The sequence below is a fragment of the Pagrus pagrus genome, assembly GCF_965226575.1.
Source record: "Pagrus pagrus genome assembly, chromosome: 14".
Lineage (NCBI taxonomy): Eukaryota > Metazoa > Chordata > Actinopteri > Spariformes > Sparidae > Pagrus > Pagrus pagrus.
In genome coordinates this window covers 23,696,140-23,713,448 of record NC_140198.1, presented here as the reverse complement: position 1 = coordinate 23,713,448, position 17,309 = coordinate 23,696,140, and the positions used below count along the sequence as shown (strand labels likewise).

The 17,309-nt window shown below is 42.7% G+C and overlaps 1 protein-coding gene across 2 annotated transcripts in view; it reads left to right on the top strand.

Moving 5' to 3' along the window:
• Positions 1–16,246: 16,246 nt before the first annotated feature.
• atp2a3 (ATPase sarcoplasmic/endoplasmic reticulum Ca2+ transporting 3) overlaps positions 16,247–17,309 on the top strand; it is a 47,190-nt gene continuing 46,127 nt past the window's right edge. Inside the window, exon 1 of one of the 2 annotated variants that reach the window (XM_084373763.1) lies at positions 16,247–16,725. In XM_084373763.1, the coding sequence (XP_084229889.1) occupies positions 16,608–16,725 (118 nt within the window). In that variant the 5' untranslated portion in view covers positions 16,247–16,607. The remainder of the gene's footprint in view (positions 16,726–17,309) is intronic. The other variant, XM_084373762.1, reaches the window with a different exon arrangement.

Below are 17,309 nucleotides of genomic sequence, written 5' to 3'. Positions count from 1 at the left end.
AGGGATGATTTTTGTTTATGTGGTGGTTCTATGCTGCATTTACAACTGGCACCATTTAACACCTGGTACTGGTTCCATTAAGTGCAGCTTTAGGTCCAGATATCTGCAGCTGATTGTTACGGACTAGATTGTTGCATGACTATTGTAAACATGTTGTGATCTCACAGATTATCCTGTGTTTCCACTATGTTTCCATCACAGTTGAAGGACTAAATCTGTCACGAGATGGTATTTTTTCTCACTGCCCTTTGCATGAGGAACCTCGCACTTCACTTCTGCATTTGTCCAGGGTTTAGAAATCGCGCCTGTTCACAGCAGACTGGTCTGTGCTGTCCACACCGAAGCTATTTTCATCTGCATTATGTGAGTGGAGCACACAACAGTTTTTGACAGCATGTTGGACCCTCCTGCCTTCAGAGTCTCACTCCTCCCCTTCCTGTTATTCTTTCCTTTACTGTAACACTCTCTGGCCGTGACTGGCAGCACACACACCTCGCAAGTGTGGTTAAAACTGTTGTGAATGAAGAGGCTGACAGTGTCCTTAACCTGGGCTGTAGATCGTTTGTTTGGGGGACTATTAGAAATGTTAGCCCTCCCACATGTTTACTTTATATAGATAATATCAGAATTTTTTTTTTTTTATCTTTGTCTGTATTTAAAGTGCCCATAATTAATATTTTTTGACAACCAACTTGGTTATATTTAGTTTGATTGTGTTAAGTTTATCCTCTGCTCAGGCGGCAGGTAGTCTCAGGTTAGCACTCACGATAGCACCCGACACCCACACTTAACCAATGACGCTGACTTCAAACATCGTAGTTTGCTGTTTCTGAACAAGTCGGGCATAACAGGGGGCAGGTGGTGCTCGCACACAGAGAATTATCACCCAACTCTGCAGTTCCCCTCAGCTCTATGACGTGTTTTACTTTATAGCCCCTCTAAGGTTTTGGTTCACTCTCTCCACTCTCGTAGCGGTGTTTTCGCTCGCAGCAGGCAGTTCTTTTCAACTAAAAGTCTGTGTGCACCACTTCCTCTGCACCAAATGGCAGACAGACTCCTTCAGGTGTTGGTAGAGACCAAAAACAGAGCTAAAAAGGAGGGCCATTATTGGACTTGGATTCATCAGGAGGTCATAAAAATGAACTTAAATGAATAATAATGTTGTTCCGTGTTTGTTGGATGTGTAAATAGGCCACAGTTTGCTAACATGCATGCAAATGTTAAAGGTTGTGTCAGTCATGCTTTCGCAATTTCTCTCCACTGTGTTCAAGCGGCTGAAAAAATTGGTTATTGCAGATTTGACGTTGCCACTCACTCAAAAATGTGTGCTTATTATGTGCCTGTTATTACTTCAGCAGAATGATGTTTGTGCAATTTGACACAATAAGGCTGTTTTGACCTTCATCTGACATGTGTGTACAAGACTGAGCTTGTGAACAGACTCAGTGAAGTAGGAGACACCTTGTGTGCAGTCGGTAAACCTTTCAAATGCTCAATATTATTTAAGAGAAGTCAGCCCACTCATTTCAATCTGCGTACAAATAACATGTAGGTGATAGGCCTATTCTTCCCAGCAACTTCTGTGAGAACAGATGCATCCAAATAGCATGCATACAAAAATGTCAGATGACGTAGTGTAAAGAGCAAGAGGGTCCAAGCAGGCTGGAGGTCGGGGTTGATGGACGGGTAACACAAACACGGCTTTCACCCAGGAGACCGCTTTTCATGTCTTGTGTGAAACCAAGAGTCGACGTTGACGCACGTCCGTAAGTTCACTGACGTCTTTAAATAACTGCAACATGTTTATTACCATGATGACGAAGGTCACCTGATTATGGATCTATTTTGGAAGGATCGGTGTGTCACCTGCGTGCAAAATTAGATTGTGTGCAAAATGTGTGTGCAGATTGTTGAGATGGGGCTAGTGAAGGAGTAGATATGATTTTAAGGACCCTTTTAAATGGGTGATTATTATCAAACATTGTTATCTACAGTCAAACATGGACAGTACAGTATGTGATGAAAATCTTGTTAAAGGATAAGTTCACCCAAAACTGAAAATTCAGTCCTTATCTACACACCCTCATGACGATGGAAAGTTTCATAGTCCACAAAACATTTCTGGAGCTTCGCTGAGCTTAACTGAAGTAGAGGGGGACTTGTTTTAAAACGTAAAAACAAAAGTATTAAGGCGCACTGTGTCTGAAGTGGGTGCACAAGCTCAACCAAACATCCAGGGTGCAATTAATGTCTTTTGAAATCAGTTTGGGATCTCTGGGCTTCAGGGGACTTGAATTATGTCAGACGGGCTGTATGGAGCCATTTTATGTGATTTTTCTGTTGCTGTTGTTTTATCCCCCATCTGGTCCCCATCTATTTCAGTTGTTAAGGAGAATGCTGCAACACTGTTTTGCTGTGAAGCTCCAGAAATATTTTGGGGACTACGAAACTTCACTTGACTTTCCATAGCCAAGAGGGTGAGTAGATAATGACTACATTAAAATTTTTAGATGAACTATTCCTTTAAGGTGAAGCACTCATATAGAAAAAATGTGTTTTGAACCACACATTGCTCCTTCATGCTAACTTGCTTTACTTCTATACATTTTGTCAGAATCTTGCACTGCATTGTCTCCTCCGCGAAGCTGAAACACAGAATGTTAGTTGACATCATCAGTCAAACTTCTAATGTTTCGAGGAAATTAAACGTTCACTTTCCCTCCTCTACGGGCCCACAGCACTTCCTCTGTGTCTAGTATTTCATGGAGGTCAACAGGGTAAGCTGACGGGAGAAACTCGTTCTTCTTACAGTGTCGCACACGTGTAATCAGACCCAGAGGAACTCAGTCGTGTAATCTGGTGTTGCTGCTGTTCGACTGGAGTGAAACCTGTCCCATAGTGGCGCTGCTCTGTGACAGGGAGGCAGGACTCACGCAGAGGAAGTGTGTCTCTCTCGGCTCGTTTGAATAAGGTCACACATTTATTCTAAAAGGGGAAGTGTTGATAATCTAACTGAAGAGTTACCATCCTCGCCCATCTGTTCCATCTGACCGTGTTCGCCGCGTTGTAAGCCAGACTCATCTCTGACAACAATCTAAACAACACCTCTGTGCTCTCACTGGGGATGGAAGTCCCCATATGAAGGGCCGTGCACCTTGCACCCAGAGCTTTTGCCGCCGCTCTGCTTCTTTACATCGTCACACGGTGGACTGATGAAAGGATGATGAACAGAAGAGGTGATGACAGAGGGGGAGCCATCTGTCCCTCATTAAAAACGATCGGAGAGAGGGGAGAGCCAGGTCATCACTGGATGCAGCAGTCCTCATACATGCAGCCACACACACACACACACACACACACACACAGAGAAAAATCTCCCCTGGGATGCTGGATCAAGGATGTCTCCCTGTCTGCCATGGCAACTTTGAGTGTGGAAAGACTAATAATAGCTGCATTCGTGTTAGGAAGCTCGAACAGTGCACGTGAGGCTATGTGCGAAAAGTTGTGAATGTGTGATTTGCATTCTGCGCTGGCGACATGCGTCGCCAGCACCTTATTTAAGCACCTGTATGTCATTTTTGTATGTTTGTATTCAAATGACAGCCTGTGTGAATCTACCTGCCAGGCTGCAAAACAACAATGGCGGCTCCTCAAGATGTTACTGTAGCTTGGCTGCTATAGCATCAGTTCTGTCAGAGCTGGAGAGTATATTTCATTGATAGAAGAGCAAAGAGTAGGGCTGGAGGTGAGTCTGATTTACCCACTGGCTTTGCTAGATAGGCAGTTTGCCCAAGTATTTTTTGAAAGTGTTATTTTAAACAGTTTCTGTCGGCACCTTTTCAGTTGGCTCTGTGCCTAAAAGGAACTCAGCCAAGTCAAATAAGTATATTTTTCTGTAAAGAGCCGATACTGTAGAATATGCTTTCATAATAGAAACGGCTCTAGAAAGTCCCTGCACGCTACCTGCCCAGCAAAAATCAACAAAAAGACAAAGTTGGTGATTAGTAGCCATTAGCTGCAAGTAACCCTGAGCTGAATTCCCGACTCAATCTGCAGAATAACTGTTTGCCAAGTATGATTCTGCAAAACCACAGAGTAGTTGAAACTTTACGTGTTTTTCTTGTCACACGTTTGTTATGCTCTGGTTAGAGTTAGGAAAACTTCTAACTGCTAACATTGGATCCTGGTGACTAGGCTGCGAATGCCAGTTGAAGCTAATATTGTTAATGTGTTTCCTCTTCTATAAACTCTCTCCTCTCGTCTTTTGCACCTCAATGTTAACTCGGGTGCAAGGTGTCACATGAAGGGACAGCAAAACCTTTTTCCTACCTGCAGTGACAACAGTTGTAAATTAGCCGCTAGCTAACTTTGGTGCCCTTAATGTCATTTGCACTGTCCCTGTAAAAATAGAAAACAACGACAAATAAAAACTAAACTCTTTTTACCCCCATTCAAAGGACCTGATGTGAAAATATTGTCAGCCGCTCCGGGCACTCTCCCTCATTCAGATCTTATGTTATTGCGTTGTGCATCACCCGCCTCTCTCCGTCTCCCCCCTCCCTCCTCCCTCAGCCATGCCGTCTATTTCCCAGGTCACTGATTGGTAATTGGAGCTGTCTGACAGGAAGTGACAGCCTCCGTTGTTGTTGCACTCTGTCTGTTGTGATGTGAAGAAGCGTGTTTGTTGGTAATTTACATAAAAGCCCTTGGGGGGATCGAGCGACCCGGCACTTGATCCTCTTTAATGGCCCAGTCTGTCCTTGGTGATGATCAGTGTGGAGACACGATTAGAAGAGGCAGGGGGCCCACGCAGAAGTTACTTTTGAGAAACAATTATTATTCAATGGGGCGGGATTATTAAACCATCACTTCTTTGATTTGTAGTACAATCTCAGTCTCAAAGTGTTGGGAAGCGTCTCCATATTTAAATATGCCAGATACAGACAGCCACCGAAGCACACAGGCCGACCTGTGAATGTATTCATCACTGCTCCGTCTGGATATTTATACCAGCAGCTCTAATGTCATGTCAAAGCCCAAGGTTCTAAAACCCCTGCACTTGTTGACAGCGTTTCATGCTGGAGTTAATTGGTGTAGATGACCTGTCAAACTGGCGCTGAGGAGCACAGGAGGAGATAGAAGGAGCCTTCAGAGGTTGATCATCGCTGCTATTAATAGCATTAGCAGGCTGGAGCCAAAGACAAACTAAAAGAGCAAATTCAGAATGCAAAATTCAATCCATCACCTGGACAGGGGAATAGCACCAGCATTTATTATTCAACGTTGTCTTTTCCATGCCAGAGGACAGTACAACGTTTCGTATTTGTGAACCTCTGTCTCCAGCAGCCCATTTGTTCCGCTAATGCTGATTTACAGTCAAACTGATTGAAAAGGTGGCTGGAGATTTTTCCCTGGTGCAGTACAAGCACAAATCTATCTGTTTCAGATTGTTAATTGGTGCTATAAAAATCAAGTGCATTTCAATGTTAATGTATTTGTACGCACGAAGTCGTCCTCCCATTTGTCATGACCAGGACTAGCTCAAAGTTATACGTCTTTGTGACATATAAAAAATTAAATACTTGAGGCTTTTGGCTTCTTCCAAAGAGCAGAAGCTGCTCAGATTCATAGTTATTGATTGCACCGTTTGGTCCCAGTTTATCATTTTCATAACATATTTAGTACTTAATGAGTACTTTAAGTAAGATGGTGTGATTTGAATAAGCCACATCTCTGCGTTGTCTGATGAAACCGTAGATTTTACATACGAAAAACATGAGACAAAGAAGTCAAATAGCAGGTGGCTGAAGTGGGAAATTACAATGCACGTGTTGTGCCAATAAATGTTAGGAATCTGATGGAAAGATTTTCCTCTAACATCTCTAATACATCCATTTTTCTTGCTCTCGATCATTCAAATGCATGCAGCATCCACATTAACAAACCAAACAAAGCCTCTCAGGGCTGCTTGTGATTGTGGCACAGGCTGCTTTAGAGACCACTGATTTGATTGTGGGCTGAGCTCTGAGGCAGAGATACAGGAATGATAACACAGTAATATACTGTAGACGTCTGTGCCACCACTGTGTCCGGTGCGATGCTATGACGGACACTAAAACCATTAAATATGAGTTCTGTAATGTCATGTAATCAAAACATGTAACTATCAGCTGTGCGATGTTGATCAGATATAGGCTCAAGTAAAAGATGGGCGAGTTTTACATTCTTCATTTCAATGTTTCCCCTTCCTCCAGTGTTTTAAATTTGTTCCTGTGTATGTAAAAGTTGAAGTGGTCAAAGCCTGCACCAACAGAAGCTCCTCTCCTGCCTTTGATTCTGTGAATTTGTGACATCACACTACGTCATCGTGTCACACATCTGCATAATTTATGCTTAGCAGCTAGTTTGGCACTTAAGAATTGATGTGGGTCAGTCCTGTGTGAGCTGACCAATCAGAGGAGACCAGGTATTCGGGAGGGGGGACCTTAAAGAGACAGGAGCAAAAAAAGAGTGTTTAAGAATACAGCGCTGCAGCAATGGACAGGTCGAGAAAACTGATGTGTTGTGTGAACACTCAAGCATGTAAACCTGTTCTAGTAGTAACCCAAAACAAAATTATTAACCTGAAAATGAGCGTAAGATGTCTTCTTTGAGTTTATCTGGAAAACTTATTAGCAAACAGCTGCGTATTAACACATCCAGCAGTCCTACATTTACTGTCTTTTAGCTCTGTTTTTGGTCTCACCGACTCCAAAGGGGAATCATCTGGCTCTTCAGCTGCTCAATGCTTCATGTTCACCAGCTAGTCACCCAGTTGTACAGTGGGTTTTAGAGCATTTTCACTGAAAACTGCCTGTTAAAAGAGTAGCCAACCATATGCAGAAAGCAGTTTCTGCTAGCAGAGAACACAGTAACACTAACCTACATGAGGCTCTGCCACTGTAGCATGATGCTAACTGTCAGTCACAATCATCCGTTCAACAGTGTGACATTTAGCAATTATGCAATATATAAATAAATATGTCACAATGTCTTCAAGCACCAGGTGGGACAAACTGAAATCCGTTCTATTGATATTGATGATGTCATGAGCACAGTTTCCATCTTGTCCTTTCCTTCTAAGATCTGATCTGGTTATGTGTGTGTGTGTGTGTGTGTGTGTGTGTGTGTGTGTGTGTGTGTGTGTGTGGGCCCATGCATTCATCGCTGCACTGGGCTGCCTATTAAACACACATCATAAATGACTCGGTTAATTGCTTCATACGCAGCGTTTGATTCCATTACAGGCGGACTGATTGACAGGGTGAGCCTCGTCATTGCACGGTGACTCATCCTGCCCAAAATGATTGAGTAGACCATCACCAGTGTGCTTGGATTCGGTGATGATGATGATGATGTGTGTGTGTCTTGGAGCCTCGCTAGCCTATTTAGAATAGGAAGGTGTTGGCTTTGGGAAAAAAGGAAAATGAATAGTGACAAGTGTAGAAAGTGGGCTGTCAAAGGTTGTGGAGTTTAATCACATCACAAACAAATATCAACGTGAATCAATAGAGTAGCTCTGATTAATTCAAATGGCTTATTTAAGCCCTGCTGAAGGGAGAAAGAACGGCAGATGGACTATTTAAAGGTTCAACCTTAACAGTTATATTAAAAACAATGATGTTAATATACACAATACGTTTTCTAACTACACTGGTTTCCCTCAAAACCCCCAAAATATGGGAAAAAGGGAAAATTTAACCTCAATTAAATCTGATTTACTGGTTTCAAACAACATTGTAAGTCAGAGAGATGTTATCTACATTACCCTTGCAGTGGCAGCTAAAGTGAGAGATCTTTTGAAAAAAAAAAAAAGTAACACATCCATCAGAAAGAAATGATTTGAGTCAGTAAGCATGAACAATACACCCGTGTTATATTCAGTACAATCAGGGTTTTTTCCACGACAGCCTTACTTGGTCTGGCCTGGTCTATGACCATTAGGTTATAGATATTGTGTGATGATGTAATATCCATTAATGCCCTAGTAGCCACAGTGGCCACTGTTCATCAAAAAATGTATAGGCTTGCTGTAAGGATGCAACCTGGGAACTACCTCAATATCTTAATTGTAAATGTGTTCTGATGCGTTTAAACGGTTTGACTTGCAAATAGAAAATGAGCCTGTTTTGATAAGCACACTGTTGCTCTTCCATCATGCACTGTCAGACTATGTAGGGAGAAAAATGTCAGACAATCATTTTCAGATTAAAATACATCTTCAATGCAGCTGACAGTAGCAGGGTCAACATTTTTTACAATATATTATGAAGCATATTTGGTTATTCAAAATAAAATATTGACTCACTTGATGGCATGGAAAATATTCCCATTATCATTATTTCACATTTAAAGAACAAATGAATGCAGCATGAAGGATATAAACATACAGTATATCAGCAAACAATGCAGAATCTACGGCAAGGGACCGGATTTTGGTATCTGAAGCTTTCCATTTCATTGAGGCATTGGCCATATTCTGACGAGAATTTAGCTTTTTATGCATTCATATACAGATAAAGAGTCGTCTCTCAACTCCATGTTCATGTCTGAAGTTGCGACACAAACTGTAAACAATGATCGGCATACGGACGAGAAAATCTTGTCTCGGACATCTGCTATCTGGATATCCACTGCCTGTACCAGAAGCCCTGATACATTGGTCGTTGCCCATAGAGGGGACCTGGTACCTACATTATCCATAATGCAACACTACCACTGACAGGTCAGAGATTAAGGTGTGTTATGCTAGTAGCTGCTGATGTAGCTTTGAGCCGCGAGCCTCAAACAGTGATGAGGAGTGGACTACAGAGCTCTTGTAAGATCACTTCCTCCTAACTCCATTGCAACACATTTTTTAATTTACTTGTAATCTTCAGACCCAACCAACGTTGACCCAAGTGACATCACTTGAGGACATTTATCAGACTTCTCACAGCTCCCTCTGGACTCACAACAAACTTTATACAGCTTTTTTCACATTTGCAAACGTTCTCTCCCCAACACTTGTAAACAGACTTTGATGTGTAAAATCTGTGAAGTTGCCCTTTAAACAACTTTAATTCCAACCAGATACAAAAATCATTATCTACCACGAAGTCAAGACTTACTGTGATCTTCAACACAAAGTGCACTGACCAATACCAATACCAATACCAGGAGCACCCACCCTGATAGGAAGCCAACCTCAAAATGGAGCCTTTAGCTAAATGACTGGCACAAAACATTGGAAAACTGACACCCACGACAGAAAATCGGAAAAGTCAAGTACTGTAGCTCTGTATTTCAGAACTTTTGAAAGACTGACATCTCTTTTAAAAAATGATGCTACGGTAAGTAATGAGATAACTTAAATTTTGTCTAATTAAAGGTGTTAAATCACATCAAAACTCTCTCACATCAAAGCCACTGATGTCCCTGTGTGACATTAACATAATTAAAGCAACTCTAGCTGCACAAACCGCTTTTACCGGCTTGTACAGCACACTGATGGTCACAAGGTCAGATTTTGGTTTGATTTCTTTCCAGCGTGAAACAGGAGATGGGTGCTGTTTGTTCGGCTTCCTGCAACAACAGATAGTATGAAGAATGGGTGACTGGTTAATCTTTCATCCATCTTGAATGACAAAATTACACGGAAATACCTTACCAATCCGGTTTTCGCAAGACACAGCACAGAAACAGCCTTGGTTTATATAACCAATGACCTGACTCTTTGACACCATGTCCCATCAGCTCCTCATTGACTGCCTGGCCTGCATTGGAGTTAGCAGAACTGTGTATCAGTGGGTTGCCTCCTATCCTACCTCGCAGACCGGACACATAGGCCATACTTTAGCCTACTGTCTCTTTGACACATTTATTTAAGCCTGTAAGTGAAACACACTGGATGTAATCAAACAGTAATTTTAGCTATGAAGTGGCTGAATGCTAACATTAGCTAATGGGTAACTGAATATATTCTTTTACCTTAAAATAAGGCACGATGTCCTGGTGAAATGATAACGTTTGTTAGATTTCATATGTTTATACGACAACCCATTAGCTAACGTTAGCACTCACCCACTTCATAGCTAACATTATTGTTTGATCAAGTACAGTGAGTTTCACTTCTAGACTTAAATAAATCTGTCCGAGCTATGTGTGTTGATATTTTAGAATGAATTCACATCATTAATTCACATCATTCCTGTTATAGCCTGAAGTGTAACATTATAAAACAGTGGTGCTAGCTAGTGAGTTGTTGAATGCTAACATTAGCAGTTGTCTAATGGTTGCTGATGGTGATCAAATATGTTGTTTTATCTTGAAATATGGCCCGATGTCCCTCTAGATTTTTCTATCCATTGTCTTTTAATTAATTATTAAGGAAGTTAATTAGAAAGTGGTGAAATTAAAAGAACGTGTCAGATTCCCTACATTTATAGGGAATTGGTTTTTTTAGCTCACCACCCTGAGTGTGATGTCAGAGGAAAATGGCTGGCATGTAAATACAGTCTATTATGTACAGATACAAGATTACCATTCAGGGAGTTCCTCAGGGTTCAGTGTTGGGGCACTTCTCTTTCACCTCATCCTTGCTACTTTTTGTATATTTAATGGTGCTTTGTTGTTTGACTGTATATTTTTATGAAGTAAGGTGAGTGTCATGAAAGGCGCCTTTTAAATATTATGTATTATTATTGTTGTTGTTGTTGTCATTATTTGTATATTTCTAATTATTTCTGATGTTTAAAAATGTACCTGCTGCCTCTTTAATGCTAGATATGGAAGGTGTGCAGTGCTATTTCAAACATCATGGGACAACTGCATTTAAGCTACTGAGTTGCTATTAAGACAGCATGAAAGCAGACGGTCCTCACTTGACCTGACATAAAACATTTCCCATCTCTTCCCCGCGCTGACAGGCTGCGTGGCATCCTGCTGCTCCAGATTGTGAAATGATGACTCTCTCACAGATGTGCAGAGCCCCCGAACAGGGTAGAGGGGAAGGAGGATGGAGGAGAGAGGGGAGAGGTTTATTAATGGTGAGGCGACTGGGTGGGGCTGTCTTGCCACTTGGGCTGCTTGTCAGGTACAGCTGCTCCACAATTTTTTTTTGGACTCGAAACACATCTCCTTGAATCAAAGTCAGTGGCAGCAGCAGCTGTTTGTCCCCAACACTCCGGCCTTTTGTGCAAGCAGCAAAGATGTTTCAACTAGACAAGAGTGAGGGGAGTCAAACTCATCAAAATAATCTTGTTTTCATATCAAATGTAAAAACCTGAATCATGCTTTGTTTTAGATGGAGGCATAATAGGTCTGTGATACATCACGTGCAAGGTGGAGGGAAATATCTTTCTTTTCCTTTTTTTATGCTTGGTAGGCAACGGCTCATTTCCCTCATGCAAATGAAAGCTGCAAGCAAAAGGGGGAAGGCAAATGCTATTGGAAGGCTGACAGTGCTGTGTGGAAAATGTTGTGTGACTGGCGCTGAGGCTAGCACAGTCCCCCAGTGTGTGCCACTGAGGGGAAAGAGGGAGTGAGCCGTAGAGGGGGTCCGGGGTGGGGATTTCCTTTTTCACGAGGGCTTTGGCACCGAAGGGGTTCTCTCGAAAACTTATGTCACCTCCAGGGCTGCAGCTCACACACACACACGCACACACACACACGCACACACACGCACACACAAACACACACACACAAGGTAGAACTTCAAAAAGTCGATGCTGATGATGACTAACGCTAATCTCACTGACTGCATGTGAGTGGGCAGAATAAGTTGGAGCCTGTGGCTGTCTGCTGGGGATCTGCGGATAGTGAGGTCTGGTTTTTAAAATAGAAGTCTTTGGATCTGAATATTGACGCAGAGGCAAAGGCAGAACCTCCAAAGCAAGTGAGAGGGCACTTGTAGGCACTCACCATCCAAGAACTTCATGTAGTCAGCTACCATCCTCCAGACAGCAGCTCTGGAAATTATGTAAGCTCCAGATATAAATACACTTTTTTTGCAGTGCGAGAGAAGAGGCCAGCTGTGAGCAGGGGACAGAATTGGAGCACCTTGTTCTCTTTTATACTTTGTGCCCAACGAGGTCCCAGTCCAGTGCCTGTGATCTCCAACAGAAGACCCATTTCAGCGTCTGCATACTGTGGGGAGATTGTGCTGCAGTAACCTTACACTCAGGATAAAGCGATGGAAGGAAATCTGGAGCGCTGGTTCCCCTACTTGTATTTAGTTGGCTGATTCTTCTCAAGTCAGTGATGAATGGAGAAATTCATTAAACTTCTACCACTACATGAATAAACTGCTGGTTTCCCTCCTAAAGACCAGCTCTACATGGGGCTCCACAGTCAAAAGCTGAAAAGCATTTTTAACAGAACTGCTCCTTTAATAAACAATGCAAATTGAGGTCAAAGCAGCCAAGGCAGACAATACACAGTGAGGTGTCATTCAAAAGCAAACCAACAGGGCGTGTTTGTTCACAAATGTGTGATGGTTTCATTGGTTGGAAGTTTACTGTAGGTTACGCCTACTGCACGTGTCGCATGAGGACACCTTCACTGTTTTCCAGGAAGTGGCAGTTTTCCAGGAAGTTCATGTCTCAATGGGGTCTTGGGTAAATGATATGCAAAATGATGTTTTTGTGTACACCCAGGGCAGAATCAAGTTTGTTTCTGATGCTCCAAGGCACCAATTAAGCCAGAACATGAGCAACCGGGGGGCTAAAAGTCAGAAGGAAAAAGCATTTTGATGTGTTTCTGCTGTAATTTCATGCATCTCTGGTGGAAACAGGGTGTTGGAATGGGCCAAAGTGAGTGTGCTGGACCGTGATAAACAAGGAAAGTGAATTTGTGCTTAAATGATCTGTCAATTGTGGCTGCATAAAAATGAATTATTTCAGTCATCAGGATGTAATCATGGAAAAGGAACATTTATTGGGAGGTTAACATGTCAAATATCCCCTGGTACTATATTGCCACCGGTGTCATTTTGAAACTTATGAATTCTTTCCTTGTCCTCCAGGAGGGCAAAATAAGTCATTTTAAAAAGGAACACATTCGATCCACTCGAGGAGATGCTACAAAATAAAACGATTTAAACAAATAAGAGCTTGTAGGTTATTGTTACACAGGAATGCCAAAATGTGTTGTTTTTTTCATCTGTTTGAGTGTCCTGAATTGCATTTTATGCCACACAAGGGTAATATTTCCTTCTTCAGAGAGCTATATATATATATATATATACATATATATATATATACGCATTAGGAACCACAGGACTAAACTACGTTAAAGTTCAAAACACCTTGATCAGATCCAACAGTAAAATGCTACTTATGCACTGATGCATTAATATTGATAATCATGATGATGCGATGTTTGATATTATATCACTTACAATCAGTCAGTCACTCTGCAAAGCAGGTACTTTTGATGCTTGAAGTACATTTAGCTGATAATGCATCTGTAGTCTTACTCACTATAAGTAACTTATAGTGACTTAGTGTAAGTAACTTAGTGACTTTTGAACTCCCCTACTGCCTGATAGTTATTGATCGACCACGAATTAATCACATTCCAATACGTGGTCACTTTGTGGGCGTTGTGAGAAATTATAACTACAATTTTCATGTTTTTCACTTATAATAATGACTGACTGTCGATATGTGAGTACAATTCCTACGGATAACAATTACTTCCTGGGCCTTGATGTGTGATTCTGAGTGGAAAGCATGTTCCATGTTTCCATTTGAAGTGAAAATCGAGCTCCTGGGTGCAGACCCTGAGCTGGCAAACATCCTTTGAAGCAGTGGTATTCAGCCTTGGTCCTGAGGACTCAGAGGTGGTTTTTCAATACCAGGACAGCTAAGAATGGACTTGAGAAGGATGTTCTAGCCAAGTCTCCTTGAGACAACAGTCTGGCAGGACTGCAAGGACGGAGAACACAGCTGTCAGACTTTGTGACATTCTGTTTAGCTGCTATTGTGCAGCTCTGAATGTCCAGCTCCTTTCACCGGTGACAGGACCACACCAGCCTCATGCTGGATCGTGTTTGTTGGACATTTATTTTGCTGTCTTACATCACACATTCTACTGATTTAGTTTATTTTATGTATGCTCAGTGTTTTAACTATATTATCCTTAAATAAATAGAGTACAACCACAGTCGTATCTAGAGTTATTTAATGTTAATTTTAAGCGTTCTGATGACTCAGTTCTGTAGAAAATCTTAAAGGAACAGTTCACTCAAAATTAAAATGCAGGTATTATCCACTCATCTGCATGCCAATGCTATGTCAGGTGAAGTTTTGTAGTCCAAAAAAAATATCACAAGCTTCACAGCAAAACAGCATTGCAGCATTCTCCTAAACAACTGAAGTAGATGGGGACTTGTTTTAAACGGACACTATGTAGTTTTGGAGAAGAAATTCAAACTCAGTTTCAAAGAATTTTAATATTTACAATATTAATGAGATAATAACACAAACTCAGAAATATTTCTCTTTCCCATGACTGAATAAACAAGCTGTTCTCAGAGGAAAATAAGGTTTGAAGCCAGGAAGGTGGCAGGGTCCGCCAAAAACATAAAAACTACTTTTACAAAACACATAAAATGGCTCCATCCGTCTGCTGTAATCCAAGTCGCTGGAGCCCAGAACCCAAAGTGATTTAGAAATATGTTTTTCAGACCCTTTTAAAAGTGAAAATTGTAGTTATTTTGACTAAATACATACTGACAGAGCTGTTAGCTGAAGCTGCTCACCTCTCTTCTCTTGAACATAAGACACTGGAAGAACTGAACAGTTACAAGGACAATTTATGAGGAAAATTCAGTGATATTTCTTTGCCACAGCCTCTAAGTCATGATTTTCCTTGTGTTTTATAACAGAGCAATTTCACAGTGGCAAACAGCCTGGGGGTGTGTCTGAAGATTGGTCTGTTTTATATTTGTATGACTCGTAGTAGTCGAGTCTCAGAGCAAAACAAAGTCTGGCCTAATTGACCCGATTAACCTAATCTTCGTGTAACTGGCCGCAGGGCTGCTCCACACACTCGACATGTTGTGCAGTACATGTATGAGGGGTGGAAGTGACACAAATTGATTGATTCAAATGGAGGTGATGGAGATGTTTGTGGATTGAAGAACAGAGGGGTAAAAATGGATGTGACCCTGCCACCTTCTAGCTTCAAACAGTGTTCTGCACCTTATCTTCCTCTGATAAACAGCTTGTTTATCAAGTGAGGGAAAAGATAAATATTTCTGAGTTTGTATTATTACCTCATTAATTTAGTAAAAATTAAAATTCTGAGTTTGACTTTCTTCTCCCAAACGACATAGTGCCCCTTTAAAACCAGTCCCCATCTACTTCCTTATAGGAGAGTGCTGTAACACTGTTTAACTGTGAGGCTACAGAAATATTTTGTAGACTTCACCTGACTTTCCTTCAGCACTGGGGCGAGTAGATAATGACTTAGTGCTGTATCGTAGGCAACTGGACTTGTTTCAGTTTCTTGAAGACGTTTCACCTCTCATCCAAGAGGCTTCTTCAGTTCTAAGTAACTGGAGGGGAGTTTCAGGCTTTTAACCTCTGTGTGGGAGTGTGCTTACAGAGTCATTAAGGACACGTGTAAGCTCTGAGTTTCAGAGTCCTTAGGGCCACTTGTTGGTCGTTGACCCAACCGGTTAGCCGAGGTGAGCCCAGGTGTGAATGGTTGTTAAGCTGTCTGGGGAGGGAACCCAGTACAGCATTGTAGGATGCTGTTGGATGAGAGGTGAAACTACCTCCGTGCCAGCTACATTCATCAACATAATGACCGAGTTTTCATTTTGGGGGTGAACTCATCCTTTAAGTGGCCTCAGGGCTGAAAGTAACAAAAAAAAGCGATGAAAATACTTTAAAATCCATTAACATGCAACTAGTACTGCTGCTCTGCACTGGCTCCCTCATAACACACAGCGGTCTGGGTGCTGATGGGCGTGAAACCGCCGCGTTAACCGTGTCCTTGAGCAAGGCACTGCGTCTCCCCCAGCTGCGGGGGCGCTGATGCGCGGCTGCCTGCGTCTGAACTCGAGATGATTCCCCTATAAGGAGCAATAAAATGACGTCACTCGGCAGCATTAACCATAACCTGTCTGCGAGTTAACAACCTGCAGCACGACGCGCGCACAGGAGGCCTGACGGGGCCGTGCGCGTCCCGTTTGGAGGGAAGGTGCCCGAGGCGGCTGAACCCTCCGCTCAGGTGCGCGCAGCCAATGGGAGCGCAGGAGGGAGTGCTCAGCGGCCGAGAGGCGGTCCGCCCCGGCACACACACAGCACACCTTCAGATGGAGATGAAGTAGCAGCGGCAGTCGATCAACAGAGCTACAGCAGCGTGCGTACCGCGGACCCGGAGGTTTTTTCTTCAGGGGGGACAGGTGACAGAGCACGCCGAGCGACTCTCCGCAGCCTCAGCGTCCATCGGTGGAAATTACTGCTGCTTCGACCCCCCCTCCACCCCCCGCGCTCCCTCCCCGATTGCCACAGTAGATGTTTCTCAACTACATGCATTTCGACCTGATCATCTAAGCCCCCCTCCGCTCCGGCAAGATGGAAAATGCGCACACTAAATCTGCGACCGAAGTTTTAGACAACTTCGGTGTGAACGAGAACACCGGGCTGACTCTGGAGCAAGTCAAAGTCCACCTAGAGAAATATGGACCGAACGGTGAGTAGTTTTCTGCCTTGCATACGTTTTTGCATCTTTGAATGTTGAGGTGAGACCCGCTGCGCATTACAGCCCGCATCGATTCATGTGCCAGGAAATCCCGACCGCTGCCGTTATATGTGAGGTCGGTCGGTGCGAATCGTGCGCGTAAATGAAACAAAACAACCATATTCCCTGTGGCGCACAGTCAGTGGAAACGTTGGGGAGCGTTCATTGATGCACATGCCTGTATTGGAGTAGTGCACTGCGTATCAGACTAGTTAAAGTTGAGTCACAGCTGGACGAGGGTGCAAATAAAGCTTAATTAAACTCTGGATTGATTGGAATGATTCACCCACAGCCACCTTTTTTTTTTTTTATACCCAGGTTGCTTCATGTCAGCTCTCCTTTCAAACAAGTTCTCCAAAGAAAGCTTTATTCTCCTGGGAAAACAAACCCTGCAGCCCTCCCTCACTAACTATTGACACAGTAATGTACTGCTGCTGTGTGTGTATGTGTGCATATCTGTGTGTGTGTGTGTGTGTGTGTGTGTGTGTGTGTGTGTGTGGAGACAGACATCCCAGGCTGACATGCAGGGATCAGGA